This window comes from Ochotona princeps, chromosome 14 (genome assembly GCF_030435755.1).
Source record: "Ochotona princeps isolate mOchPri1 chromosome 14, mOchPri1.hap1, whole genome shotgun sequence".
Lineage (NCBI taxonomy): Eukaryota > Metazoa > Chordata > Mammalia > Lagomorpha > Ochotonidae > Ochotona > Ochotona princeps.
In genome coordinates, this window is record NC_080845.1 from 16270639 (window position 1) to 16297964 (window position 27326).

General features: G+C 55.1%; 1 protein-coding gene across 2 annotated transcripts in view; it reads left to right on the forward strand.

Moving 5' to 3' along the window:
* Positions 1–27326, forward strand: part of AKNA (AT-hook transcription factor) — a 48193-nt gene that overhangs the window by 19656 nt on the left and 1211 nt on the right. For both annotated transcript variants that reach the window (XM_058672882.1, XM_058672881.1), the window contains exons 4-21: positions 18–92; positions 5191–5350; positions 5911–6065; positions 7942–8001; positions 10290–10417; positions 10784–10970; positions 12315–12457; positions 12565–12762; positions 13529–13766; positions 14830–14936; positions 15568–15779; positions 17687–17852; positions 20280–20456; positions 20950–21053; positions 21891–22037; positions 23218–23316; positions 24366–24482; positions 24743–24935. In XM_058672882.1, coding sequence (XP_058528865.1) covers positions 18–92; positions 5191–5350; positions 5911–6065; positions 7942–8001; positions 10290–10417; positions 10784–10970; positions 12315–12457; positions 12565–12762; positions 13529–13766; positions 14830–14936; positions 15568–15779; positions 17687–17852; positions 20280–20456; positions 20950–21053; positions 21891–22037; positions 23218–23316; positions 24366–24482; positions 24743–24935 — 2666 coding nt within the window. The remainder of the gene's footprint in view (positions 1–17; positions 93–5190; positions 5351–5910; positions 6066–7941; positions 8002–10289; positions 10418–10783; positions 10971–12314; positions 12458–12564; positions 12763–13528; positions 13767–14829; positions 14937–15567; positions 15780–17686; positions 17853–20279; positions 20457–20949; positions 21054–21890; positions 22038–23217; positions 23317–24365; positions 24483–24742; positions 24936–27326) is intronic.

The following is a 27326-nucleotide window of genomic DNA, read 5'->3' on the forward strand; positions in this document are numbered from 1 at the left end:
GACCCTCTTCCCTACAGGAGGACTACCACAAGCTGCTCACCAAGTACGCCGAAGCCGAGAACACCATCGACCAGCTGCGTCTTGGCGCCAAGGTACCAGGGTGCAGGAAGGGAAGGAAGGGCTCAGGGACTGGTCCCCAGGAGGTGACGCCTCCTGCACTCCCTGAAACCCTGGAGATAGTGGCGCCCCAAGGCTTTGTCCTACTCCTTGGCCTTGCCTTCTCCAGGGTCACCACTGATGAACTTTGATAGCCTTGACTGTTGGTGTCTAGGATGTCCCAGGAAGCTGCAGAGTAGCCCACCTGTGCTCAACTCCTGATTCCATTACTAGCTGCTCTGTGACCTTAAGCCGGTTACCTGGGCTCTCTGAGCCTCAAGGCAGTAGCTGGTAATTTCTGGCCTAATTCTTCTTGGATCATGTCTGGGCCTTTCTCCTTCCCCCTATTTCACCCACATCCTCTCCCCTGACCCCAGGCGTGTAGTGGGGAAAGAGCAGAGGGAAATACAGGCCCCAGGAGGCCTGCTGCCATACTGCCCAACCCCCACCCAGCTTTGGAGGAGGCTGTGAATTTGCACTTGGGGCCTTCTGCTCTTCTGGGTGAGGCAGGAAGTGGGACCTGTTGCAGCAGCTTGTGGCTTCCTGCTTTCCTGTGGTGGCTCCTGCAGGTGGCTGTGGAGGAGGGGTGACAGGTGGCAGCCTTGGATAGAGAAGCCCCGCTCACCAGGCTCAACCCCAGCCCCCAGCACACCCCATCTCCCTACACAGGTGTGGCCCTGTCGTGCACTAGGACTTCTAGCCCTTCACCATCACCCTCAGTGTTGAGAGACAGTTCTATGCCACGTGGGTGGAAGCAGTCGCGGTAAAAAAGCAGAAGAGGGTCTGGAGTTGGTGCCCAGCTACCTCGACCAGCCTTGTTGAGCAGTAAAAGCGAGTTATTCATACCTTCCTCCTGGAGACAGAATTAAGACTTATGGCTCCTTCCTACTCTCAGAGCAGCAAGGTACCAGGAAGGATGTGGGAGTGGGTGTGGGCATATCCTCTGCAGAAAAACCACCTGCTCAGGGTTGCGGACTCCCGGAAGGGCCAAGAAGGCACATTCCCCTTCCCCCATTATACAGTCTGAGAACTTGGGGCCCCAGTTGGGCCAGAGGCTGCCTAAGGTCACAGGTGGCCCATGGGGGAGGTAGAGACCATCACCCCCTCCTCACTGTACTTATTGAAGTGGGAGATCCAGTGAACACGGAGCCCTCTCACTTGGCACACGGTGCGTATCTCTAAGAGGGAATGTGACTGTTGAAAATATGCCCACTAGGGCCCAGGGGTCTGTGGTTGTGTCTTCTGCCCTGGGCTCTGTGCACTAAGATGTGGGGGACCCCAAGATGGCATCTAGCTCACAGCCCTGGTCAGGGACCCCAGGTCACAGAGATGGTCCTGCGCCTCCCCAGCACCTGCCAAGCCCAGTGGCTGTACTCAGAGTCAATGGTGGGAAGATAGCAACAAGTAAAGATCCCCAGGAAGGAAACAAATGTTCCTAAGCCACAAAGAAGTGCCAAGCAGGCCCTTGGCTCAGGGTCTCATCTGATCTTTCCCCTGAGGCCCAACCAGGTGGAGTGGTTTACTCAACATGGCATGGCTGGCATCAGGGGCCATCTGCCTGATGGCTCCACAGCCCAGCACAGGGATGGGACAGGCCCACGACTGTCCTGAAGACCCAAGAACAGCAGCGAGTGCTGCTTCCTGCCTGCTCTCCTGAGGGATTTCCAGCAGGGGACAAAGACCACTCAGTGTCAGAGCTGAGCTTTGAACCCAACCGTAGTCAGTCTCCAGCCCTACTCTCTGTACCACAATGCCTGTGTGGCAAGACAGGACCAGATAACTCAGTGAGCAGCCAGTCAGTGCCAAGGCCTGGATCTGGAGCCTGAGGGTTGGGACAGGCCCAGGGCACCCCGCTGGGTAGCTGCAAGGCAGGGGACAGCAGCGTCTGATAGGTGGGGCCTCTCTGGTGGACTCTGTTCTCCACCTGGCCTCTGGCCAGCACTCATGATGATCACACCATGGTTGTTGCCCAAAGCTACTTCCGCTGAGCCCCAGTGTTCCTCCCCTGCCACCCAGACTGCAGAATGGCTGAGATAACCCCCAAAAATTACACCCCCCCAAGAAGTAGAGGGGCAAGGATCAAAGGCTTCATTCCCAAAGTGTGTTCTGATGATTGCTGGCTGTTCCAGATGCCCCCAAGAGGAAGGGGGTGGGAGTTCCGGTGTTCAAAGGAGCTGGGGGAAGGACTCCGGCTCCCCCCAGCCAGCCCCTCCACCCCATTCATCAGGGCCATTAGTATTCTAAAGGCTGTGAGAGAGCCATCTGCACTGAGAACCTACTCATCCATTTAACCCCATGTTCCCCACACTCCTGGTTCACCCTTCCCATTTATGCCTCTGGGAGCGCCCCTAGAGACCCCCTGCCTTCAAAGACGCACCTCAGCTTCCTGGATGTGTCCAGGAGACAGGCCTGGGATGGCCAGGCCCGGGCAACACAGCAGTTGCCACCCCAGCCCCACACTGTTTCCCTTCTTGGATATCTGCAGGCTTTGAGCCTCTGCTTCGAGCCCTCTGTGGTCCATCTAACCGAGGGGCTCCCTGGCCCATGCTGGACTGGGAGCTGTGGGTTTGCCCAGGGAGAATAGGGAAACCTTCTGTAGGCTGCCCAGGATTCAGGTCACCCTTGGAGAGGGTGCTGGAGGCGAGTCCCAGAGAGGAACAGATGGCTACGGGATTATTAAAATCCAGCTTTGTTCTCCTCTAGCCAAGCTGGGCCTGAGAGGGGGAGGCGGCCATGCAGGAGTGGGGTTTTTCTGCCACAGATGGGACTCCGGGAACAGCTTAACCAGGAGGGTGCCAGGGAGCTGCTTCTGCTTGGCTGGGTGCCAGGGAGCTGCTTCTGCAGGCTCACCCTGTACTGCTCATCCCTGACAGCAGTGGCAGCTTAAGGAGCTGGGTTCCTGCCACACACCCATGAAGACCTGGATTGGGCTCCCAGCTCTTGACTTTGCCGGACCCAGCCCATGCATTTGGGAAGTATACCAGCTGATATCTAGAACCAATCGGTCAGTGCTCTAGCACTGAAAGGTGTGCCATGGCCAAACCTGGATGCTGAGCCAGTGTTGGCAAACTGTGCCAGGTTGTGAGTGCTTCCAGCTTTGTGGGTCAGATGTCCTCTGATGACACTCCTCACCTGTGCAATGTAAAGACAGCTGCAGGTGGCACTTCAGCCCACTGGTTCAACTGTGCCTGCTGACTCTCATTCACAGTCGCAGACCTGCGCTGTCTAAGCTCAGTTCCAAGCCAGTGTGGGGTGCACAACTTCCACCCTGAGAGCTTCAGACGGTCTTCCCTGGTCATTTGCCTCACTCCAGACTTCTCCTTTCCAACCCAGGCTGTTTGATAAGTTTAAGTCATCCCCAGAGGACCGGCATATGACACAGTGGGTTAAGCCACCACCCCAACACCAGCTCTCTCTAGGAGCACCAGTGGGAGTCCCAGTTGTGTGGGTCCCTGAAACCCATTTTGAAGACCTGGATGGTGTTCCAGGTTCCTGGCTTTGGTCCCAGTCCAATTCTTTTTTTTTAAAGATTTATTATTATTATTATTATTATTATTGGAAAGCCGGATATACAGAGAGGAGAGACAGAGAGGAAGATCTTCCGTCCGATGTTTCACTCCCCAAGTGAGCCACAACGGGCGGTGCACGCCAATCCGATGTCAGGACCAGAAACCTCTTCCGGGTCTCCCACGCGGGTGCAGGGTCCCAAAGCTTTGGGGTGTCCTCGACTGCTTTCCCAGGCCACAAGCAGGGAGCTGGATGGGAAGTGGAGCTGCCGGGATTAGAACCAGCGCCCATATGGGATCCCGGGGCGTTCAAGGCAAGGACTTTAGCCGCTAGGCCATGCCGCCGGGCCCGGCCCCAATCCAATTCTTGCAGTCATTTAAGGAGTGACCAACAGATGGAAGACCTCCCTCTGTCTCTGTAATTCTGCCTATCAAATAATTAATAGATTTTTTGTTAAAGCAATTCCCAAATGATGGCAATCTGCTGTGAGGGAGGGATTTGTTTGTTTACTTGGTGACTCATTCATCCATTACTTGCTGTTGTTATCAGTACTAACCTAGTGGCTAAAGTCCTCACCTTGAACACACCAGGATCCCGTATGGGTGCTGGTTCTAATCCCGGCAGCCCTGCTTCCCCTTGCTTGTGCCTGAGAAAGCAGTCAAGGACAGCCCAAAGCCTCGGGACCGTGCACCTGTGCGGGAGACCTGGAAGAGGTTCTGGGCTCCTGGCTTCAGATCAGCATAGCTCTGGCCATTGTGGCCATTTGGGGAGTGAATCAGTGGATGGAAGTTCTTCCTTTCTGTCTCTCTTCCTCTCTGTATATCTGACTTTACAATAAAAAAAGTAAGCAAATCTTTAAAAAAAAACATTACAAGTGTTCAAATTTTTATTAAGAAAATTTATTGTGTGTTGAGTGCCATATAATATAGTAATTGTTACAACATTTTAAAATATTTATTTTATCTTGAAAGGCAGAATTATATATAGAGAGGTCTTCCATCTGCTAATTCACTCCCCAAAAAACACACTGCTGGGGCTGGACCAGGCTGAAGCTAGCATCCAGAAGCTTCTTCTAGGTCTCCTATGGGGGTACAAGGGCTCAAGCATTTGGGGTGTTTTCTTTCCCAGGTGCATTAATGGGGAGCTGAATCAGAAATGGAGCAACAAGAATCAGTGCCCAAATGGGATGCTAGTGCTGCAGGTGGCAGCTTGACCCACTCTGCCACAACATCCATCCCTATGACCATTATTATTAGAAGTCATACGAAAACCGTAGGATTTGGGGCTGAGTAGAGCAATGTTCGATTCCTAATCGCAGGACTTACCGGCTGGAGATTCTGTCGGTGTCTTTTAGAAAATGGGGCTGATGATCCCTGCCCCACTCCTGTTCAGGTCTGCCATAAACAACAGCCGGAAAGGGCTGACAGCCCTTCCCCCAGCATTCAGCCCCCACCTGCAGGCTCCAGGGAGAGGGGTCTGCACCAATGAGGAGCTCCAGAGTGGAGGAGACACTGCAGCCTTTGCCAGGGGGCGATGGAGGGGTGCCCTACCACTGACACAGCTCTGCCTGCTTCTCCTCTTGCGCAGGTGAACCTGTACTGGGACCCGCCGCAGCCCAGCCACAGCAGCCACCATGAGGGCATGGTGCCACAGGGCACCCAGGTCTTGTCCTTCACCATCCCACAGCCCCGCTCAGCACAGTGGTGGCCAGGCCCTGCCGAGGACTGCCAGATGACCAATGCTTCAGGTGAGTCAGGGTAGGGTGGCATGGCTGGAGGGCTCCGTGGGCCTGGACTTCTGTACTGGAGGCTCCTGGTTCATCCTGGGGAGAACCAGGGAAAGCAGCTAGACCAGGCCCCTCTCCTTTCACTTGAGGCCCAGAAAGAGTTACTTGGCAAAGACCCTTGGCCTTGGGGAGGTCCTGCAGGGGCCAGGCCCTGCACTAAGTCCTAACTTGGTGGGATGGGCACCATTGCTACCCATGCCCTCAGGGAGACCAGGGCTCTGAAACCTGAGGACACACTAAAGGTTCCAGAGGTGTGACCGTGAGGTGTGCAGACACCCTCCTGAGTTAGGGCCCACCCCACCGACTGGGACCCCTGGGATCCAGCAGGGCTCTGCTCCTTCCAGCTGTGCCAATCAGGGCACACTTGGACCCAGTTCCTCACCTACACCTGCTCAGGCTGATATGTGCAAGATAGCCGAGCTGTGGTTAGGAGCAGCCGTGGTAGTCTGAACCTTGGCCCTGGCTTTCAGCCTTCAGAAAGGCTGTCCCTGGCCTGCATGTGTAGCATTTGTGTATTCCAGGGTGGCCGACGGCTAGAGGAGACCTGAGTGACCCGTCACCCTCCAGCATACCCATCCCAGGCTGGCTTCCAGAAGACCAGGCCGCCACCCAGGACCAGCCCTCAGCGGAGTGGACCAAGGTGCTGGCTTCTCAGGCCCGTCATGTTCTGGCCCAGGTGAGCGGCATTGCAGGTGTGTCCCAGCAAGCCCTAACTCACCTGGAGAGAGTGGTGTCGCTGCGAGACCTGCCCGCGCATGCCCTGTCTCACACCATGCTGACTTGGCCACGTGGAGAACGGAACCCTTCCCCTCGGGGTTTTCCAGCCACACAGCCCCAGCGCTAGGTTAGCCCTGTGTGGGACAGTGCATCTCTTCAGCAGTCCTTGTCTTGTGCTTCAAAGTGTCTGCTGTTGGGCCCCAAAGATTGAGCCTGTTAGGATCCTGGCACGTCTACTGTGCCTTTCCTCCTTAGGATAAGTTGTCCCACTTTCTCAGCTCATTGTATTATGGGAATCAGCTCACCAGTACCTCTCACAGAACCTTTGCAGTGTCAACAAACAGTTCCATGTCACTGTGAATCGGCACCCCCCTTTTTATAGCCGCACACACAGCCTTGTTCTAGACGTGCCCTCAAGCAGCTTTGAAAATGCGTGTTTCCCAGCTTTCTGAAGGTGGAAGTGAAGAAGCCAGGGCAAGGGGAAGTGAAGGGACAAAAAATAAACTTCGTGTGATGGGAACCCACAAAGTGTTCACCAGACCCTGAACACTGTCAGAGTCACACACTGGGCTTGGAGCTTCCTAGTTGCTGATACAAAAGAGGAAATGCGAATGTTACATGTAGCACCAGACCCATAATACAAACTCCTTCAGAGAGCACCACCATTCTTTTTTTCCTGTCTGTAATCAACTCCATTGAGCTGTAATTTACATACCAGGCAGTTCGTTCATTGAAAGCATGTGACTTCGTGGTTTTTCGTCATGCAGCCATCGTCATCTTCAGGTGTTAAAAAAAGATTCATTTGGATATTTGAAAGTCAGAGAGAAAGAGAGATTCCCCATGCACCGCTTCACTCATCAAATGGCCTCAACCAGCAGGACTGGTCTGGGCTGAAGCCAGGATCCCAGAACTCCTTCCAGGTCTCCCACCTAGGTAACAGGGGCCCAAACACTTGGGCCATCACCCAAGTGCATTAGCAGGAAGCTGAATCAGAAGTGGAGCAGCCAGGACCCAGCAGCGCTAGGACCAGGGATGCTGATGTGGCATCGCTGGCTGCAGCTTAGCTTGCTGTGCCCCAACACTGGCCCCCCCATAACCAGTTTTGCAACGTTTTCACCATCCAGTAAACAAATCCTGTACCATTTATGACCAAGTCCCCCAGCTCCTAGCAGCAGCCCACCTATTTCTTATCTTTATGGATATTTTTGTTCTGGGAATGTCATAAAAGTGAATTCATTCAGTGTTTATATTTTCCTCTTTGATGTCTTTCCTTTATCATGAGGTTTTCAAGGTTTCTGTTCATATTAGGATAGCACAGTTAAGTACAAAGGGACAATTGGACAGGAAAAGCTATGTGGGCCTTTCTTTTGTGATTCCCTGTGTGTTTGATAGCAAATCATACAGGTATCCCTGAAGCTGGCTTTGACCCTGGAAAACAGGTCTGGGGGCACTTAGGCATCAGAACACCCACCTGTGCCTTCCTCGTACTTTTCTATACACCCCTTGCCTCCCACTCCCACCCCAGCCACATTGCAGCCTGTCTCCTGACCTGCAGACCTTCATACACTTGTGTGTGTGTGTGTGTGTGTGCATGCTTTGTGGTCCATGAACACCTATAGATCCCACTTGGAGTTTCCCCAAGACTGCCCTTGCAGAGACCACAAGTATCCCGCCCTTCACTGCCCTCTCCATGCTTGGTAGAAAGCCTCTCTTTTGAGGCCAGACCCAGCTGTGTGTGCCAGGGCAGAAATGTCCCTGAGAGTGGGAGTCAGGCAAGATTCATCTTCCAGGATCTGTATTAGTGAAGCTTGTTTCCTTTCCCTCCCAATGTCCAGGTGGACTCCTTTGAAGAACTGATGGAGGCAGGCCAGCTCACGCCCCGGAACCAACTCAAGGTACTGTCCAATTCAGGAGGTGCCCACAGAGCCCCTGGACATGCCCTGTCTCCTGTACTTATGTCTGGAGTTGCTTTTGCTCTAAGACGCAAAGGAGAGAATCCTAGCCAGCATCTCCTTTCAGAGCAGGTGGCTCCTGCTCGATGCTCCCTGGAGAACCATCCTGACAGCACAACAGTTACCACGGAATAGGCCATTCTGCACCTCAGGCAGTGTCATCAGCTCCTGCCGGGCTGTCCTGAAATCTGGAGAGGGAGTTCCTACCATTGCTCTCTTTTTAAAGATTGATTCACCTATTGGAAAGTCAGTTACACAGAGAGAGAAATCTTCCATCTGCTGGCCGCAATGGCCATGGCTGAGCCAGGAGCTTCATCGGGGTCTCGTGGGTGGCAGGAGGCCAGGCACTATGGGGCTGCCCTCTACTACTTTCCCCATTAGCAGGAAGCTGGATCAAAGTGGAGCAGCTGGGATGTTAACTGGCACCTATGCCACAGCAGCAGCTGCAGTCATTACCCTCTTCTAAGCAGTATAGAACCACAGGTCAGAGAGGCTTCTGTGCAGACGGCAGGTCCGATGTCCAAGTCCAGGGTCATGATCACTGCCATGCACTGAGTCCCATTGGTCAGGCTGCCTTGCACCAACCAGCAAAGATCCTTGTCTCCTTACTGCATTATAAGAGTAGCTGCCAGCAGTTTGGAAGCTGGGCTTGGTAGAGGAAGAGGGAACTCCATGTAAGCACACTTGGCTTTATCCCCTTTGGGGCTTAAGAGTTTTCAATATCTACTCAGGCACTCAACTTAGATGCCTGCTGTACCAGCCAGCATCTCCCTGAGCAGTAGGTGATCTTAGAGCTGGAGGAATGCAGGGGGAGGGGTCAGAGGAAGGGATGGTTAGCTCAGGTGAGGGCAGCCTCAGAGGTCCACCAGGCATTGCAGGCCCCAGGGAGCCACAGGTGTCTCACTACTCCCACCCCTGGGCTTCTCCCTGCCCACCCTGTGGCCTCTCATGGGCCACTCCCTCTGAACAACCCCAGGCAGAAACCCCTGGGCAGGAGCGTCCTGCTGACGTGGCAGGGTAACCCCATCCCGATTCTTTTTACTTGACACCAGTGTTACGCATCCACGGCGTCCAGTGCGATGATTCCATCCATGTGTGCCATGCGTCGTGACTACATCATGGATCAGCCTGTCCATCTGCTGCAACACTGACTGTCTCTTTGTGTCAGGAACCTCAGACTCTTCTCTTGTAGTTCACTCGGAAATACAGAGTGGCTGTTGCAAGCTGTAGTCACCCTGCTGTGCAAAAGCATACCAGGCCTAGTCCTCCTTTCTTGTTGTGTTTTTGCTGTCTGTAATCCAACCCTCTGTCCTTGCCTTCCACGTTCGATTGCTCTGCCATCAGCCTGTTTATCTCACACATCTGGGTGCTGGTCTTTCTGAGTCCGGTGTATTCCACTTCACCTCCTCCAGTGCCTTCCATGTCACTGCAAATGATGCAAAGCCGTTTATTTTCTTCCTGCCTGTTGGAAGATCAGGCATGAGTGGGGTGGGTTGTCTTGATTTCCACCTGCCATGTAAAAGTTGAGAAGTTCAGGCCTGGTAATCAGCTTGGCATCTTGATCCTACTTTCTGAGATTTCAGCCACGTGTGATCTGGGAGTCCTAGTGTAACTGTGAGGATGTGGCTTCTGCTCTGGGCTCTGCCACCTGCTCACTCAGCATGAGATCTTCATCAGCTTCTGTACTCTCTGGACCTCAGTTTTGCCCTTTGTCACTGCTGGAAGGAAATGCCCCCTCCCCGGGATTATGTTGAAGGTGACATGGAGTCAGTGAGAGAGCCTCAGCCCACTGTCTCAGTGCCGAGGGAAGGCTGGCATTACTGACACTGGGAAATGGGTGGCACCATCTGTCCTGGTAGCTTACAAGGATTTGGGAAGAGAGGGGCTCATTTTACACATCTGAAAGAAGGACCCAGTCTCTGCTAAGGCTGAGGTCTGTCTGGGAACACAGTGATATTGTGACTGATGCTACAGCTGTTGTGGTATGTTGCCCTGTTTGTCAGTCCACCCAGAGCAGCTGGTGCCCAAGCCCTCAGGGGTGCCTTTGCCATGCCAGTCTGATGGCAGAGAGGTGCCATAGGGCAGGCAGCTTCCAGAGATTTTCAACCCCAGCCTCTGGCTGCTTGTGACTCAGGGGTCCCCCACACGCCATCTCACTCCCGTGTCTGGGAGAGCAGAGCCTGCAGCAGGGCCTGGGCACACAACACCTTTGGGGCTTGGTCTATTTTTAGGGCTTCCGGCAGCTCCAGGCGGCCCACAGGGCCCTAGAGGAGGAGTACTTGAAGGCCAACAGAACGCAATACCTGGACCAGCAGTTCACTGGCTCTAAGAGCACACCTGGGAAATTTGATCCAGGCAGGTATGTGCTGGGGAGAGAAGACAGATGGGGCAGGAACCCTGGGTTCCCCCAGTCACTGTGCACGTTCCCTCACACTGTGCACTGTGCTGGAGTCACTTGTCCTCATAATTCATTCTCAAGGGGAGCAGACAGAAATCAGGGATGGGGGCGAGATTTCCTTAGGGTCCCACAACCCATGGGTGGCCAAGGAGATACCCAGCTGAGGATGCCTGATTCATGATTCATGATTCCATCTCATTTATCTGGAGTTCTCACTGTTATGCAAATGCTGGGGCATCCCCTAGGTCTACTGGGACACTTGGCCTCCCAGCTCTGTGGGACGACGCTGCCTCCCTGGTTTCCTGGCACTCACTTTGCCCGTTCCAGGGATCTGGAGATGGAGATCTACCATCTGGGAACCCGTCTAGAAGAGCTGAAGGAGCTCATGGACCAGACCCAGCAAGAGCCCAAGCCACCTGTGTGCGAGGCAGCTCTGGACAGCACCCCAGCCTCGCCCGTGTCCCGCCAGCCCATGCATCTGCCCACACCAGACAGCCAGAATGCCTTCCCTGAGGTAGCCCCTTGCATAGCTGTGTTAGGCTGGTCCTCCCTGCGTTTGTTCATATCATTGCTGATTTGCATATTTAGAAAGTACTTACCACAGACTGGGACCTGTGACGCATGATTGGATTAGGGGGTGCCCCGCTCCTGGAGTTTTCCATGCCATTGAACTAATCATGTAGTTACTCAGTTGTTGTTGGATTGTGCTCTGAAAGGAAGTTGTGACAGCAGAAGGCATGTGTCAAAGGAGTGCTTGGGTGAGTGCTCAGAACACAAGAAAAGTATCCTGGCAGGGAAGACAACTATGCAAAGGCCCTGTGGCCAGTGAGGGAAATGACTGGAGACAGGCAGTGGGGTGGGGTCGCATTGGGAGTGTGTGCTCTAACTCAACTGGGCTTCTTAGTGGGGAGAGGGAAGTTTGTGGGTAGAATGGTCTGAGCCAGGGGAGGGGCAGGTAGGGTACAGGGGAACCCAGGCATGGGCTTGGCAGAGGCGCAGAGGCACACTGGACTGGTCTTGGGGTGGTCATGAGGGACGAGAGCACTGGGAATGGCCTCTGGCTTCAAGCTTGTAGTGCTTGGGGGATGAGGGGTGGCCGTGAAGATGGGGGCTGGGAACCCCCAGGGGAGAGGCTTTGTGGAAGTCCTTCCAGTTCGTCGTGACCCCTTGAGAGACGGTCATCACCATCTCCTTTTTGCAAACTGACAGCGTAGAAAGGCCACGCAGGTGACAGTGGTGGGGTCCCCAGGCCCCGAGCCCCCTGCTGGCAGCTCTGGAGGACTTGTCTGTGAGGACTGCAGCAGGCTGTTAGGTAGTGCGGGTGCTGCTGCGATGTCCCTGCCGTGGAGGGCTTGCTGGTTTGGGATTAGGGGAAAATTCCCTCACACTGTGCTCTATCCAGAGAATAGACAAACCCTCCTGTGCAGCGTCTTCTGCACTCACTGGGGGAAACGTAAGTGTGCCATTGGCCGCTGCGGTGAAGGAGCTGTGGGGCTGGGTAGCCATGCCGGCATGGCAAGGGGGCAGGAGGGGTGCTTACAGCACGTGATCTGAATGTGAATCTCAGCTCCTTGTGGCTTCAGGCAAACCATCTGAGCCTGTTTCGCGTCTGTCAAGTGGGCTGTGAGACCCAGGCACACTACAGGGATCAAGAAGAGGTTTCTAGATAGCGCCTGGTTTGTTAGAAGTGCTCGGTTCTCAGTGCTCAGCCAGGACTGAAGATCACTTTGCACATCTGTGGAGGGAGTGGGTGTTTGTGGGTGTAATGCCTCAGCACACCCAGCAGGGACCTGGCATGAGGTAGGCGCATCAGGGTGGTGGTGAAGAACCTGCTGAATCTCTGTTTCTCTGCCCCCAGCCTGCCGCCCCTGGCCCATTGCACATGAATGCGGAGGTCACTTCCAGCAGTAGTGAGGTGGGAAACAGTCCCAGGGAACTCCCAGCTCCGCTCCGGCACAAGGAGCTGCAGATGGAACAAGGTTTCCACGGCCTTCTGGACCGGTGAGTCCCTGCCCAGAGCTGGCCCAGAGTCTGCAGCCAGTGGTTCCTTGGGATCCCAGCAGCCCCCGCCCAGCAGAAGTCAGGCACTTCTGTGTGTCTTCCTGCAGGTACCACAGTGTGAAGTCCCTCCCGGAAGCCATGAAAATGGAGGAGGAGGAAGAGGCAGAGGAGGCAGAAGAGGAAGAGGACGGTCACACTCTGGAAGTGGATGGGTCAGCTCCAGTTGCAGGGACCGCAAAAACCAGCAGGATGCCTCCAAAACAGCAGCTGGCACAGGCTGAGAGAGGACATGGGGTGCCCCTCGAGTAAGTTCCCCATGGGCCTCCCGCTCACTCTTGCTACAAGGGCATTCGTTGTCCAAGCCAGCAGGCCTGCCTTTGGCAGGTGAGGTGTGCAGCTCCTGGCCTGGTGAGGCAGGTGCCCACCGGAGCACCACAGCTGGCCCTGGGAGTGCAGGAAGAGGTTTTTTCAAGGGCAGTGATGGTGTTGAACACCACAGCTGTCCTTGGCTCTGGCCTGCTGGTGTTAGCAAGGAGCAGGTCACATCTTCAGTGCCTCCCTGGGTGGTCCTATCAGAAGGGAGAGAGAGAAAAGGTGGAACACTGGAGTAGGCTTAGAGCCCAGAGCCTGCTGCAGGCAACCACAGGATGTATTTAAAATGTGATATCATTTTCATGGTTCTTCTGTTCTTTTTCCAAGTTAGTTTCTATTTTGGCACAAAAGCCTGGCCTTCCATTTGCAACTGTGACTGAAAGTTTGTGGGCATGGCCGAAAGGGAAGACTGTTGGGTGTGGGCGGGACCACCTAAGCTCATTCCTTTCCTTGGATTTCTACAGTGGAGCAATGGGTGGTTTAGGTGAGCAGCCCCATTTTACAGTTAAGAACAGTGAGGTTGAGGGAGGAAAGTGCCTTACTCCAGGCCACACAGCTGCGAGGTGGCAGATCCAAGAGAGGTAGCCAAGGAGCATTTAACTTGGGTCTTGAACTGCCTGACTCCTGTGCCGAGCTGAGCCATGGGTCCCCAGCTGCCTGGCTTGACTTGGAACCAGGTGCTCTCTCCTTCCCTGCCAGAGAAGCCATGGAGCAGATGGGGTCCCTGACGTCCCAAGGCCTGCACACCTCCAGAGACAGGCACATGCCGAGTCTAGGCATGGCTGGAGCTGCAACTCGAGGCCCTGGCATGGTGGCCCCCACCCTGGGTGCCAAGCCCGCAGCATCCCACCAGAGCAGCACGGCCAGCTTGCAGGGCAGCATCTCTGAGCACCTACCCCAGAAGCCTTTGAACCACACCTGTGGGCTCCACGTGGAGGTGAGTGTCCTTTGGGGCAGTGGGGACAGTGGAGTAGGGACCTGGCCTTGGAACCCCAGGCCTTCCCTGGATCTCCTGGGCTCTCTGCCCAAGGTCCTGGCTTGGACCATCCCTTCTGATGATGCCTGCTGCACCTGGCCCTGTCAGTCACCATCACACCCCCGTGCCAGGAGTTCCTGTTCCTCCCACGCACTGCTGGTAATGGGAGCCCTTCAGAGCCTGCATGGAAAAGGGAGTCACACATTCGATTTATTTGATGTACGCAGTTCTGAAATCCATGCATCCAAGGAGACCTTCAAAAATGTTCCCGGGGAAATGCCTCTTAGGGAAAAGTAATCTCTGTATAGGCTCAAAAATGTTTTGCACCACATAAACTGAACATTTCAGATGCTTTCCTGTGGATCTTCTGCGGTTAGGCAGATGTGTCTCTGAGTCTACATACAGAGCCAAGGGCACTGGTTCCTGACCCAGTTCAGTGTCCTGGCAGCAGTTCTTAAAGTGCAGCAGATGTCACAGAGCATTGTAGAAGTGTGGCTTATGCCATATGCCAGAGGAGAGCATGTATATACATACATGTGCACACATACACACACACACCCCCATGGCCAACTCTGCTCTCCTCAAGGCAAAGGCAAAGCACCCGAGCGTCTCTGTGCTCTTTTTGCCCTGCATTGAACCAAGGACCGAGCAGGTGCCTGCAGCTGGTGGATTTCCTTTTCCTGGGCTTTCTGCAGTCAGATGATTCTAGAGCATTCCAGGCCCCAGTCAGAAGATGCTAGGATAAGACTTGCTCTTTCCCCTTTCTCTGTCGCTTGTCCCACATAGCGTCTTTCCCAAGGGCTCCGCTGCCACTCCTGGGAAGCAGGACTTGCCTCAAGTCCTGGAGTCCTTGCTTTGTGCCAGCCACTTAGCCTTCAGGGCCCTGAGCCTGGCTGTTGGGGGCTGGGCCTGCTTCCCCAGCTGGGAGCCACTGGAATGCGAGACCTAGGCCTGGACTTGTACAGGCTCTCCTACTGTGCCTTGGACATGGTCCTCACACTTAAAGGGGCACCACCTGTCTTAGGAGTCCTGGATGGCATCCCCGGAAACGGACAGTGGCTTCGTGGGCTCTGAGACCAGCAGAGTGTCACCCCTCACCCAGACACCAGAGCACCGGCTCTCCCACCTCAGGTATGCTGGGACTAGGCCACTATCCCACCAATGTCCCGCACATGGCATCGCCTGAGAGTCACAATGTCTATTATGACCCAGAACAGGGTGGGCAGTCCAGGCAGACACAGGCTCTTCCTGCACACGCCCTATAGCATTCCTGGTTCCCGTCTTATTGATAGAAGGGAGCATAGACTCAGAGAGGGCAAGCCATTTGGCCTGTGTCATCCAGCAAATTAGCCATACAATTATTATGTGTTGAGCAGATGAGGTGCACAAGAGACAAAGGACCTTCCTATGGTTATTTGAAGAAGAGATTGGGCAGGACCCTGAGGGGAAAGGAGAGTGCAGAGGGGCTGTGACTGACGTCCCTCTGGAGGCCTGCTGGGTAGCCCCTAGGGTGCATGCAAAGAAAGGACCAGATATTCTGCCTCTGTTTTCTAGAAAACAGGTTGAGCTCTATTAGGTCATGTGTGGGGCTGGCAGGTGTATTGCTGCATGTTCCGTGAAGCAGTGGCTGGATGACACAGGCCATCCTGGAAAACACCGTGCTCCCAGGGATGGGAGGTTCCGCAGGTGGCAGGGTGTTGGCTTGGTACAGAAGGGCTCTGGCTGTGTGACCCCAACGTGTCTGTCCCTCCATGACCCATAGCACCCCAGGCACATCAGGCCAGCCCCCAACGGCTCCTGCGCCTCACAATGGAGCCTCCCGCCCCAGGACCAGGGGTTCTGCTAATCCCAGGAGAGCTAGGGAACCCAGCACTCCCAGGAGTCGAACACAGAGAGCCCCGGCCAGCCCAAGCAGTCCTCCCCAGCACCGGATGCCTGGCTTCCGCCTGGAGCGCCCACTGGTAGCCGACATGGGTGAGTGCATGGGTCAGGGTCTGCCTACAGTATATGGGTTAAAAACCTGAGACAAAACCTTACAACAGCCTTTAGGTTTGAGCTACTCCCGGGCCCCTTTCTGGAAACGCTGAAGTCACAGGTGAAAAGAAGGTAAAGGCGTCCATGGGAGACCGCCAGGGTTGACATGGGTGCAGAATCTGTGTGTGTGGCTACAGGCACTGACCACCAGTATGGGGTCACGTCCTGGGGAATGAGTGGTCACTTTTGTCACTAAACGTGGCGTGATACTTTGCACATCTGTGGATCCTCTGTGTGATTCCATCTTTTTTAAAAACTACGTGAACTTTTTATTGAAACAAGACAGACATGCAGAAAAGAACACAAATTGGTGAATTTTCACACGCACAGAAAAACACAGACCAGAAAACTCAGTGTGATCAGAATTCCACTCAGCCCTCTTCCAGGCACTGCAGCCCATGCTGGTCCGACTTCAAACACCTTATGTTAGCTTTGCCTTTTAAAAAAATTATTTATTTTTATTGGAAAGGCAGATTTTACAGAGAAAGGAAGACAGAAAGACCTTCTATTTGCTGATTCACTCCCCAGATGGCTGCAATGGCCAGAGCAGAGCTGATCCAAAGCCAGAAGCTTCTTCTGGGTCTCCCACACGGGTACAACATCGCAATGATTTGGCCGTCCTCTACTGCTTTCCCAGGCCAAAAGCAGAGAGCTGGATGGGAAGTGGAGCTGCCAGGATATAAACCAGTGCCCATATGGGTTGCCAGCACTTGCAGATGGAGGATTAACCAGTTGAGCCAGGGGTTCTGCTAATCCCAGGAGAGCCAGGGAACCCTATATATCTATTTCATTTTAAAGGCAGAGAGACAGACAGAGATCTCTTAGTCACCAGTTCACTCCCCCAAATGCCCATGGGGCCATATCAAGGCCAGGGGCCTGGAACTCAGTCCAGTCTCCCAGACAGGTGGCAGGGATCCACCGACCCCATACCGGAGTCCTTACGGGCCACCTCCTAGGGCACACAGTAACAGGACGCTGGCCTTGGAAGGTGCAGGCATTCACTGCTGGCTGGAGATTGTTGCAGATTTGCCTGCAGCTGGAGAGACACCCCAGAGCTCCCAGGAGCCTTTCCCAGCCCTCCCCCTTTCCTAATGTCTTGCCAAGCAGCAGGACCATGTTGCATCCAGATGCTGACACAGCTACCTTCAAGAACATTCCATCCCTACAGGGATCCTTGATCTTGCCTTTTTGCAGCCACCCCTCCCCCCACCTCAGCCACTCCCCGGCCCATCTCTGCTGTAACTTTGTCTTTTCAAGAATGTTACATAGATGCAATCATGTACTATGGCGCATGGGCTTCCACACTTCACTTTCCATCTAAACCCTTGGAGACTCATCAGTGTTTGGTGTATTCAGAGCCCCAGATGTGGTTCTTTAGTGTCTCCAAGGAATGGTTGTTACCAGTACATGGGTGTTCTTAACCTTTGTCTCCCTGCTGCTGCTTTTCGGGGAAGCTCCTGCACAGGGATGAAGGTGGGATCCCAATTTCCAAGGGACATGGAGTTGCTGTAGCCAGTGCCAGGACAATATGGTGGGACAGTACCTGTGTGACCCAAGTAAAGGGGCAGTTGACTCTGCAGAGAGGCAGTTCCTGACCACTTGGATCTGATGGGGGTGGGAAGGGATGGTGGCAGGAGTGTGGTAGGCCCAGCTCAGTGTCCCACACTGCCACCCAAAGTCGGGATTTCCATTTTAAGGTCCCTGGACATTGACCTCATTACCTGTGGCCTACCACTGAGCACTGCCTCCTCGCCGCCCATTATTCCACCCACATGAGCTTGCACTCCAAGGGTCTTCTGCTTTGGTTCATGCTTTGGTTCACTGGTTATCTTGCTCTGTCTCCCTAGAAATCCCTGGCTCCAAGTTGGAGAGGCCACAGCAGAGTTCGGGACAGCTCCTCCCCAGCAGGACAATCATCCCTGCCCCCACCCTGGCCCCAGGAATGGCCCCTCTGCCCCAAGAACCTTCGACCGAGACTACCCCCAGCTTCCTTCTCAGCAGGGCAGGGCGAGAGTAAGTGGGGTATCGGGGCTGTGTGAGTTCATGTCTAATGGGCAGGGGTGCAAGTGGGAGGCTGATGTCCCTGGGAGACGTCACACAGTGAGGGTGGCTGTGCTGGGATCAGAGTGCCTACGTTCCAGCCCAGGTCCATGTGACCTCAATGGTCTCAGCACTCGAGAACATTCTTCACGTGCTGGGAAATGACCCAGATGCTGACACCTGCAGCCCTGCTCCTTACCCTCCCTGTTCTGGATAGGCTGTCTTGCCTGCTCTTCTTATTCCCCAAGCATAGATGTTCTACCAAGGGCATTGCTCCTTGCTAGCCAAGGAGTGAGAGGGGAACAGCCGGTCCATCCTCTTAGTCACTCGTTAGTGGCTTGTGGCTCTTCCCAATCATGTGTCTTTTCAGGATAGACCTGGAGAGACCACTTGACATAGCTGCCACAGTCCTCCAAGGCCTGCATAGTCAAGTGGCCCATGTGCAAAGCCACCTCTGCTGCTAGCATTTGACTCCTTGGTCTGGGTTTATTGAATCTGCCCCTGTAGTCTCCCCTAACCTCAGTGTAGGAATTTGCCTATGGCCTGTGGTGCCACAAGCCCTGGGAACACGGTGGTAAATGAGACATGGACTTTGGCCTCACAAGGCTCCTGTCTTGCAGAAGGGATGAACCAAGAATGGGGGAGTTGCACCCCAGGGTGACAGTAGAGAGTGGCAGATGCACTGGGCTGTGAGAGCACAGGGAAGGGGCATCTAGCCCAGGTAGAAGTTTCAGGAAGGGCTTCCTGGAGGAAGAGGCGGCTCAGCTCAGACCAGAAGAAAGAGCGTGTCCAACAGAAGAGTGGCATGTGCAGAGGCCCAGGGGTGCAAGAGTTGTCCACCCCCTTTGCATCCTTGAGTTTGAAGTGGTGAGGTGCTGAGCCCTGAAGGCCTGGGAGAGGCTGGCAAGGTGCTGAGTGTCGTGGTTAGTGGTGTGGATGGCTCAGAGAAGACGTTGGCTGACAGTCATGCAGAGGGGCTCATGCTGAAGATGGAGCCCTTGAAAGGACCTCTGTGCACTTGGTTGTTGATCAGGTTGAAGGGATGCTGGAGGAAGGAGAAGGATCAAGAACGATCTAGAAGGTCTCAAGTCTGTCTAGGGACAGGGGCAGGTCTGCAGGGCAAGATGGTTCCAGGGCCAACAGGTGTTCAGCAGCTGCAGAGTGATGGAGTCAGAATCACTGAGGGGGGATGTGATCCCCACTGGGTGCTTGAAACTCTTGTCAGTGCCACCCTTGGCCCAGGACAGGAAGCTGGAGCTTGGTCTTGCATGGGTTAACAGGTGACCTGGCCCTCTTACAGCCACTGCCTCCCCCCTCCCTTCATCCCCCAGGCTTCACCTTGGAAACCCCCAAGCCAACAAACCTCTCCCTGGGCATTGCCAGGAGGGCTGTCTGCCTTAGCCATATCACATTAGGCACAGCCCGGAGAGGAGATGGCCTCTGCCTGCTGACCAGTCATCTGAGAGCTCTGGGGGTGACCTCGTGAGACTCCCCATGATTCCAGGGATCCCCAGGCAAGGAATCACCCTGAGAGGAACACCCACCCCTGAAACCAGCCGGAGTAGTGGACGTGGCCTTTGCCAGCCTGCAGCACAGTTATGATGTGCCCAGGCATGCATGCCACTCCGTGGGTACAGGGCCTGGGTGCTGGGAGGGCTTGTCTGCCGAAAGCCTGCGATGTCCAGACCTTAGCGACCCCAGGGCTGATGGGGCTGGGCTGTGTATGCTTGGGGTCTCACAGGGCACAACAACCTGGCAAACAGAGCCCTGTCCCTTCTGGCCTGCTCACATTTGCCCTCCCAGGCCAATAAGGTGCAGAGGCTTTGAGGGGTCCTGGAAGCCCACAAGCAGCACAGTCCTCTGCTCCCTCTTGCCGCCCGGGTGCAGTTCAGCCATGTGCTTGGCTAGGGCTGGGGCCCCAAGAGTTAGAAGATGGGGAGACCAGGCCCTGCCAGTGGCACCCCCTCTCTGGACCAGGAGACAGATGCATGCCTTGAGAAGGGAGCAAAGACGTGGCCTGGAATAGCACCAGGAATCCAGGGAACTTGGGAGTGAGCTGCTGAGGAACGAGGGATCCAGGCATGGCTGGATAAGGTGGAGGTTTGGAAGGGGGCGCCGTCTACACCCTCCTCCCTGTCTTGAGAGGTGAGCCCTGGTGCACAACTCTGCAGGTTCCCTGGGTGAGGAGGGGCCCGGCCTTGGAGGAAGGCTCTCCTTTGCTGATGGAAGGTACAGGAATGTGAACTCGGCTGTTGAGATGCGTTACAGCAGCGGTGATCACACAGAGGACTTCCAGCATATTGGATTCTGTGCCTGTTGCATCCAGGCAGCCCTCCAGGGATGCTGCAGCTCTGCTCCTTGAACATCTGGGCCTTATTTCTGTCTTCACTGCCACTCCAGTCAGGCGATCCGTGAGCTGCAAGAAGAAGTGTCCCGACTCCAACTACAGCTGGAAAGCAGCCTGCGCCGGTCACCTCAGGACAGCACCTTGCACCTGGGACCTGCTTCCCATCACCCTACCCAGCCCCAGGACCGGCCAGCGGACCCCTTAGCATCCTGGAGCTCCCACTGTGGCAGGTGAGTGACCCTAAAATCCCTTCTCAGTGCCCACGGGAGCCACAGAAGATAGAGGTGACAGCCCTGTGGACTCAGCACTGCTCCTTCCCTGCCCCACTGCTCCAGTCATCCTGAGACCTCCCACACTCTATAGTCCCTGGTACATCAAGTCCACCTGTAACCACGTGATAATGATCAACAGGGAAGATCCCCGAGCCCTGGTCCAGGCGGGGAGCCAGAGGCTCCTGGCATGCTGAACACTCTCCCCCTCTCAGCGGGGCTCTGATGCAGGTGACATTGAAAAGCAGCTCACTTCTTTGCAAGTGGGAGAGGGCATTGAGCCTTTCAGTCCCCCTCCAAGCAATCCCCATTTGACAGATGGGAGAACTGAGAGTCACGGGGGCTTCTGGGCTCCTAGGCGCTGGTTTCCCCAACCTCTGCCTCCTGTGGCAGATCATCTCTGAAGGCCTCTTAAAGCCACATGCAGTGATGATGCCTCCCTTTGCTTTTGCAGTAAATCCACAGAAACGTTGGCCAGGGAGCCAGGATGTGCGGAGCAAGCTTCGCCCATGAGAAGGCAGCGGGCCAGGTCGTCCTCGGTGCCCCGGCTGCCCCTGAGTAAGTAGTCACCTGCCAGGACTGATTGCTGAAAAAACAGGGGAGAACATGGGGACCCTGTGGGTAGGAACCATGGCAACAGTTTTCATTGCAATATTTTAGCATATCTGTTGCAGGCAGGCCACTGCAGTACTATAAATCACAGCCCATGGATTTTAAGCATTTATTTATTTATTCATTTGAAAGGCAGAGCAACAGAAACAGGGAACAAGAGAGAAAAATGGTCCGTCACCTGGCTCCTTTCTCAAATGGCTGCAAAGGCCAGGATTGGTTCAGGTGAAACCAGGAGCCTGTGGCTTGGTCTGCCGTGTAGGGAGAGTGACCCAAGTACTTGGGCCATCCTCCACTAATTTCCCAGGTGCTTTAGTTGAATCCCAAACTGCATACTTGGGACTCAAATCGATGCTCATGTGGGATGCAGCGTAACCATGGTGCCAAACAACTGCCACAGCGTGCTTCTGGAAACAGCTGTTGCACGCCCACCTAGCCTTATCTCCTCTCTGGGTTGGGTCACCTTTTCTACATGCTCCAGATGAGAACATGTAAGCCCAAGGGGCACAGAGGGCATGCTGAAGGCACGTGGCTGTGGAGGCAGAGGCCAGGATGCAAACCAGCCTGCCAGATCAGGCTATCTGTGAGCTCTGAATTAAAGGCACAGCCAGCTGTGCAATGACAGTGGGGCCATAGATGCTGCCCTGGTGGCCAGGGCAGCAGGCACTTTGCAGGGTTCCAGGTGTGCACTGCTGTGCCTGTGGGCCATCTGCTCCAGCACCTGAGCTCCTCGTGCGTGCACTGCTGCAGCTAGGGAACGTCTGACACCCCCTCTTTGCACCCCAGGTTCTCAATCTGAGCCCCCCTCTCCTCAGCGGTCATCTGAGAAGAGCAGGACCCCCGAGGACAGTGCGCAGCCAGCTCGGGACAGCGCGAGAGCTGGGGGCAGCACGAGACGGCCAGACAGAGTCACCTTCTGGGGCCAGTACACAGGTAGGCAGGAAGGAGGGCCGGGTGGGCAGGGTCCCCAGGACGGTCTCTGCTGCCATCATTGGCCTGCTCCTTTCCCCAAGGGGTCATTCACACTCCATTCTCTGTGTGTTCTGTGATGGGGGCAAAATATCAGGGAGCATTTGTTCATTCATTCATTCCTTCGTTCATTCAGCAGTTTCTGATGCCTCCCCTTGGCCAGGGCCAAGGCTGGTGTCCCAGCCAGCCAGTTGGACAAGTGGATCATGAAGAGGTTTGTGGCCTCCTGCTCCCCACAGGGTGGACACCAACTCTCACAGCACCTACACCTGGCTGGCCTTTGGGCTCTGGTCCCCAAGGAAGTGTGTCCTATGCACAAGGCACCTTTGAGATGCAGCCAGTAGCATCTCAGAGTGGTCAGCCTTTGAAATAGAGGTGTGGATGCGGTCCACATTGGATTCTGACTGTGTCGCTGAGACGACAGGGATTGTGTGATGACGGCAGGGGTCACATGCCGCTGGTGTCACAACCACACCACCGAGGGCTGCAGCTGCAGCTGGGGCAGGAGGCAGGAGGCGCATCCCTGCCTGGTGGAGTGCCATGACAGCCACTGAGGAAGGACAGGGACAGCGGCAGGAGGTTCAGGGCCCAGGACATCACGCAAATTGGGGGAACACTCATGCTGTGGCTGCCATGGCACAGGTGCTGGAAACAAAATCTTCTTAGTGGCTTCTCCTGAGTCCCGTGGAGGACCTCACAGGAGGTGGGCAGAGCCCAGGAGCTTACCGGCGAGCGCGCTTACTGTCCAGCAGCCCTAGGCAGGGACTCACAGCGGCAGGCCCCCTCTTTTCTCCCAGTGAGCTTGGCATCCTGCACTATGATAGTGGCTGTGTCAAATGAGCATGTCCACCTGCCTGCTCCGAGCCCCACTTGGGGCAGCAGGCTTGGTGACAGCTGCCAGGTGTCAGAGCCAGCTGCTTCCCAGATCTGGGATGAAACCTGGAACAGCCTGGAGGGACCTGGAGTAAAGAGATCAGAGTAAAGAGACGCATGTGACCTGCTTGTGCACATATACAGCACACATGTGCCATGTGACAGCCAGATGGAGAGAGAGATAATAAACCATCCAGAGGAAGGGGAGAGGCGGCGGTCCTTACCCAGAACCCTCCCGTGGTGTACTGAGCCTGGTGGTTTCCTTCCCCAGGACAAGAGTACCATGTTAGGCCACCGAAGGCTGTCCCAAGAGATGGTGACACAGGCTCCTCCTGTCCTAAGTGCCAGCCCTACAGGAGTCAGGATGCAGGTAAGGATGGGTTCCTGGAGTACCAACCCATACTATCGGAAGTGCGTGTCACTGGGCTGGGGTGGACCAGCCCTGGGCTCCATGTTAGGTAGAAGTTCAGACAAGGGGGCAGGATTCTTCTGCAGCTGTCAGCACTGTGGGATGCATGCCCTGACACCTGTCGCTCCAAGTGCTGCTGCCCTGCTCCACCTTAGAAGTTCCTCCAAGGTCCTGATAGGCAGATGTGTTGGCAACTTATCTTGGGGTTCGTCTCCCCCTCCTCCCTCCACTCCTGCCCTGTCACCTACACTGTAGGACAGCTCCTCCCAGCTGTGCCACTGATTTGCTGTGTGCTCTTGGAACAGGTCCTCACCTTCTCTGGGCCTCAGATTCTGTATCCACCGTGAAGACAGTGGAGGTGTCTGAGGCCTCTACCAGCCATGGTGGCGACAGTGATGGAGCTGCCTCCTACTGTATGTGGGGCACCATGTTCAGGATTTTGTGTGTATTAATCCACACAGTTTTCTGAAAACTGTGTTGCAAAAACTGTGGCTCAGAGAAATTCAGTCACCCACCCAGGGGCACACCATTTACCCGGAAAATTTGGATGAATAGTGAAGACCTTGCGTGGGACACTCCTTACTCCCACATTCCCAAAGTGCCCGATTTAAATTCCAATCCTGTTTCCTTTTCTATCTTCCTGCTAACGTGCGTCCCGGGAGAGAGAGCAGCCGATGACACAAGTACCTGGGTCCCTGCCACTCATGTGGGAGATCCAGCTCGGGTTCTGGGCTCGTGGTGTGTCCTGGTCCAAACTTGGATGTTGCAGGCTTTGGGGAGTGAAGTCAGGGGTGGAAGGTCTCTCTCTCTCTGTCTCGGTTTCCCTCTGTTGCCCTGCAGGGGGCCTGGCCGGATGGGTGCTTGGTGTCAGTGATGTCGTCCAGCAGGTGGAAGTAGCCAGTGCCCCCACCCCGGTTCCTAACAAGAATACTGTGCTGTCCATGGGTGGTAGGAGGCTCCAGCTTGAACGACCCCATGTCATCTTCTGACTGCCCGTCTTTCTCTTCCAGGCAGTGCTGCCTCTAAGGACCCCCTGGAACCCTCACCCTCTGATGCACGCCGGTGCCCCCTGTGTGGTCAAGTTGGAATCTCCGAGGAGGCGAAAATCCCAGACCCAGCCACATCTGGTAGGGACGTTGCTCAGCATTCCCCTGCTTGACCAGGGCTGTGGAACTGGGCTGTGGCTGCTGCCCCTGGCATGGATTGGAGCTGAAGTGTGGGCCAGGGGGATCAAAAGTGTTTCCCGCAAGAAGGAATCTCTCCCCAGGGAGGCAAGGGCCGGGTCCCACTGCCATGGTGTGGGTGGCAGTGGAGGACCTCTGCTCTCAGCTGCACCTGCCCGCCCCTTAAACAGACTCTCTCTGTCTGGCCTTCCCTCTGTCGACAGGGTCAGAAAAGGCTGCCACCAGGAGAAAAGCACCTGCAGCCTCCGGCGCCAAGCAGAGGAGCAAGCGGGCGGGGTCGCCAGCGGATCTGCCACCCGGCCTGTGGTACCTGGCAGCCGCGCCCCCAGCACCGGCTGCTCCAGCTTTCACCTACATGTCCTCAGTTCCTGTTGTGCCTTATCCGCCAGCCACTGTGTAAGCGCCTTCCCATGCCACACCCCACCAACGCCTGCATCGTCAGAGCTCCGCGCTGCGCGGCTAAGAACCCAAGCGCCACTGGCTCCTGACTTCTGTCATGTGGATAACATGCAGTGCCAGCCTGATGCTCATGCAGTCAGTCACCAGCCCCAGGTGCCACCTGTAGAGCAGGGGGACTGCTCCTTTTGGGCAACAGGTCTTGCCCCCGGGAACTGCTGCCCATGAGCGTCTAGGACCCTCAGTTTGTGCCATTCCCTTCTCAGAAAACAGGACAGAATACCCATTTCCTTTTTTTTCTTTCAGACTTTATTCTTGGGAGAACATTTTTATTTATTTATTTTAAATTGGCATTTACTTATTGGAGAGGGAGATTGAGTGCTACCATTTGCTAGTTCATTCTCCAAATGTGAGCCATCACCAGGACCAGGGCAGGGCCAAAGCTGGGAGCTGGGGACATAACCCACATCTCCCACATGAAAGGCAGGAGCCCGACAGGCAGGGCCATCAGCACTGCCACCCTGGTATACACCAGCAGGAAGCCGGCACGAGGCAGGGGAGCTAGGCACTGCATCCGGACACTCCCATGTGGGCCGTGGAAGTCCTCTTTGCACCTCAGCCTGAGCTAACGGCCGCTCAGACCAGCTGGTCCCACCCAGGCTGTTCTTGACCATACTCTGTCCCAGACATCCCTTGTGGATGATGGTCTGGTCATTGTGGAGGAGTGCTGGTCAGGTGTGCAGGCACTGGAGGAGAGACATCACCTGGGTGGCCTGTCAATCAAACTGGAACAGGTGCGGCCATGGAGGCAGAAGTGGCTTAGGGCTTAGAGCCCGGCAGAGCTGCATCTGGAGGCCGTTGTCCCCTTCTTAGTGCTGCGGTCTTGGCAAAGCCACTGCCTTGCTGAGCCTCAGTGTCCCCATCTGTGAACTGGACACATGGTCTCCATCGCACAGTCATGTGAGGCCTCCCGAAGCCCCAGTCAGAAGCAGATGTGAGGCATGTGGACTCTCATGCAGCCCAGGGCCTCCGTGCACGGGCCAGGCCTGGACATGAAGTTTCCAGCTGCTCTCCCACGTCCTTGAGGAGTGTTCCCTGCATGGTGCTGTGAGCCCATCCTGCATCCCTCAGGCCCTGCATCCTGATTCAGTGGCCAGGAAGGGGTTCACCAGAAATGTGGTGGTTCCTTAGGAGCCATGGAGAAGCCCACTACCCTGATGGCTCATCTGGTATATTTTCAGGTTTAGTGGGCAGTTAACCACAATGCTATCCCCAGGTTTTCTATGGGCCACAGACAAGGGTAGCCGCAGAAACTTGGTTTGCTCTGCTTGCCCATGCCTCAGTTTTATCCTCTCTGAAATGGGTTGTGTTGAGAAGTAAAGGCCTGGAAAACCGGTAGAATACAATGGGGGACTCATGGTGCTTGTAAGGCTGCTCCAGTTCTAGCGGGTCAATCTCTGGTCTGTCCAAGGATGCTGTTTAAAAAACTAAGCAGACCTGTGCTGCCACCTGGTGGTCAACTGTTGTATTGCCCCTAAAGCCCTAAAGGAGGAACTTCTGGAGTCTTTCAGACCGTGCTGGTGGTCAGATGAACAGAAGGTGGGGAATATGAGCTGATGGTCACACAGGGCAGTCCCGAAAGTGAGAGTGTATGCTGTTGTCCACAGGATGCAAGCGGCCCACTCCGTGTAGAAGCTGTCTGTATGCAACTGCTATTGCTAATGAGCACCTGTTAGAGGTGCTGGGGAGAGTCACTTCTGGGAGACAGTCCAGCTCTCTATTGCCAGGCCCAAGTCTTTCAGTTCTATAGCCCCTTGACCCTTGTCTGCCAGTGCACAGCTGTCAACCTGAACGAGGCCCCTGGCTTTGCCCTGAGAAGTGGCTCATGATGGCTGTTTTAGCTGAAAATCCAGCGGGCTGAAAAGTGATTGCCCCACATCTGTAAGGTAACCAATCAGAGCAGCCAGGATGGGCGCAGGCCTCCAGAGCCCGCGTTTGCTGCTGCTTGTACGGGAGATAGAGATACCCTGCAGGTGCGTGGGTACCAGAAGCAGGGATGTCGGCCCAGAGGCAAGCTCTCCACTTAGACTGTTTACCTTCCCACTTGCACGCACGCACGCGCACACACACACACACACACACACACGCACACACCTTGGGATAGGTTTGCAATTCCTCATTCACTTTATTTTAATTCTTTAATATTTTTCAGGAAGAGAGGAAACCTCAATCCAGTGGTTCACCTGCCTCAGACAGCCACAGCTTAGCTTGGGTCAGGTCAGGCCAGAGCTAGAAGCCAGAAACTCAATCAGGCTCTACTTTGTGGCTTTCAGGGATACAGTGCCTGAACTATCATCCGCTGCCTTCCAGGGTGCACATTGGCGGACTGGC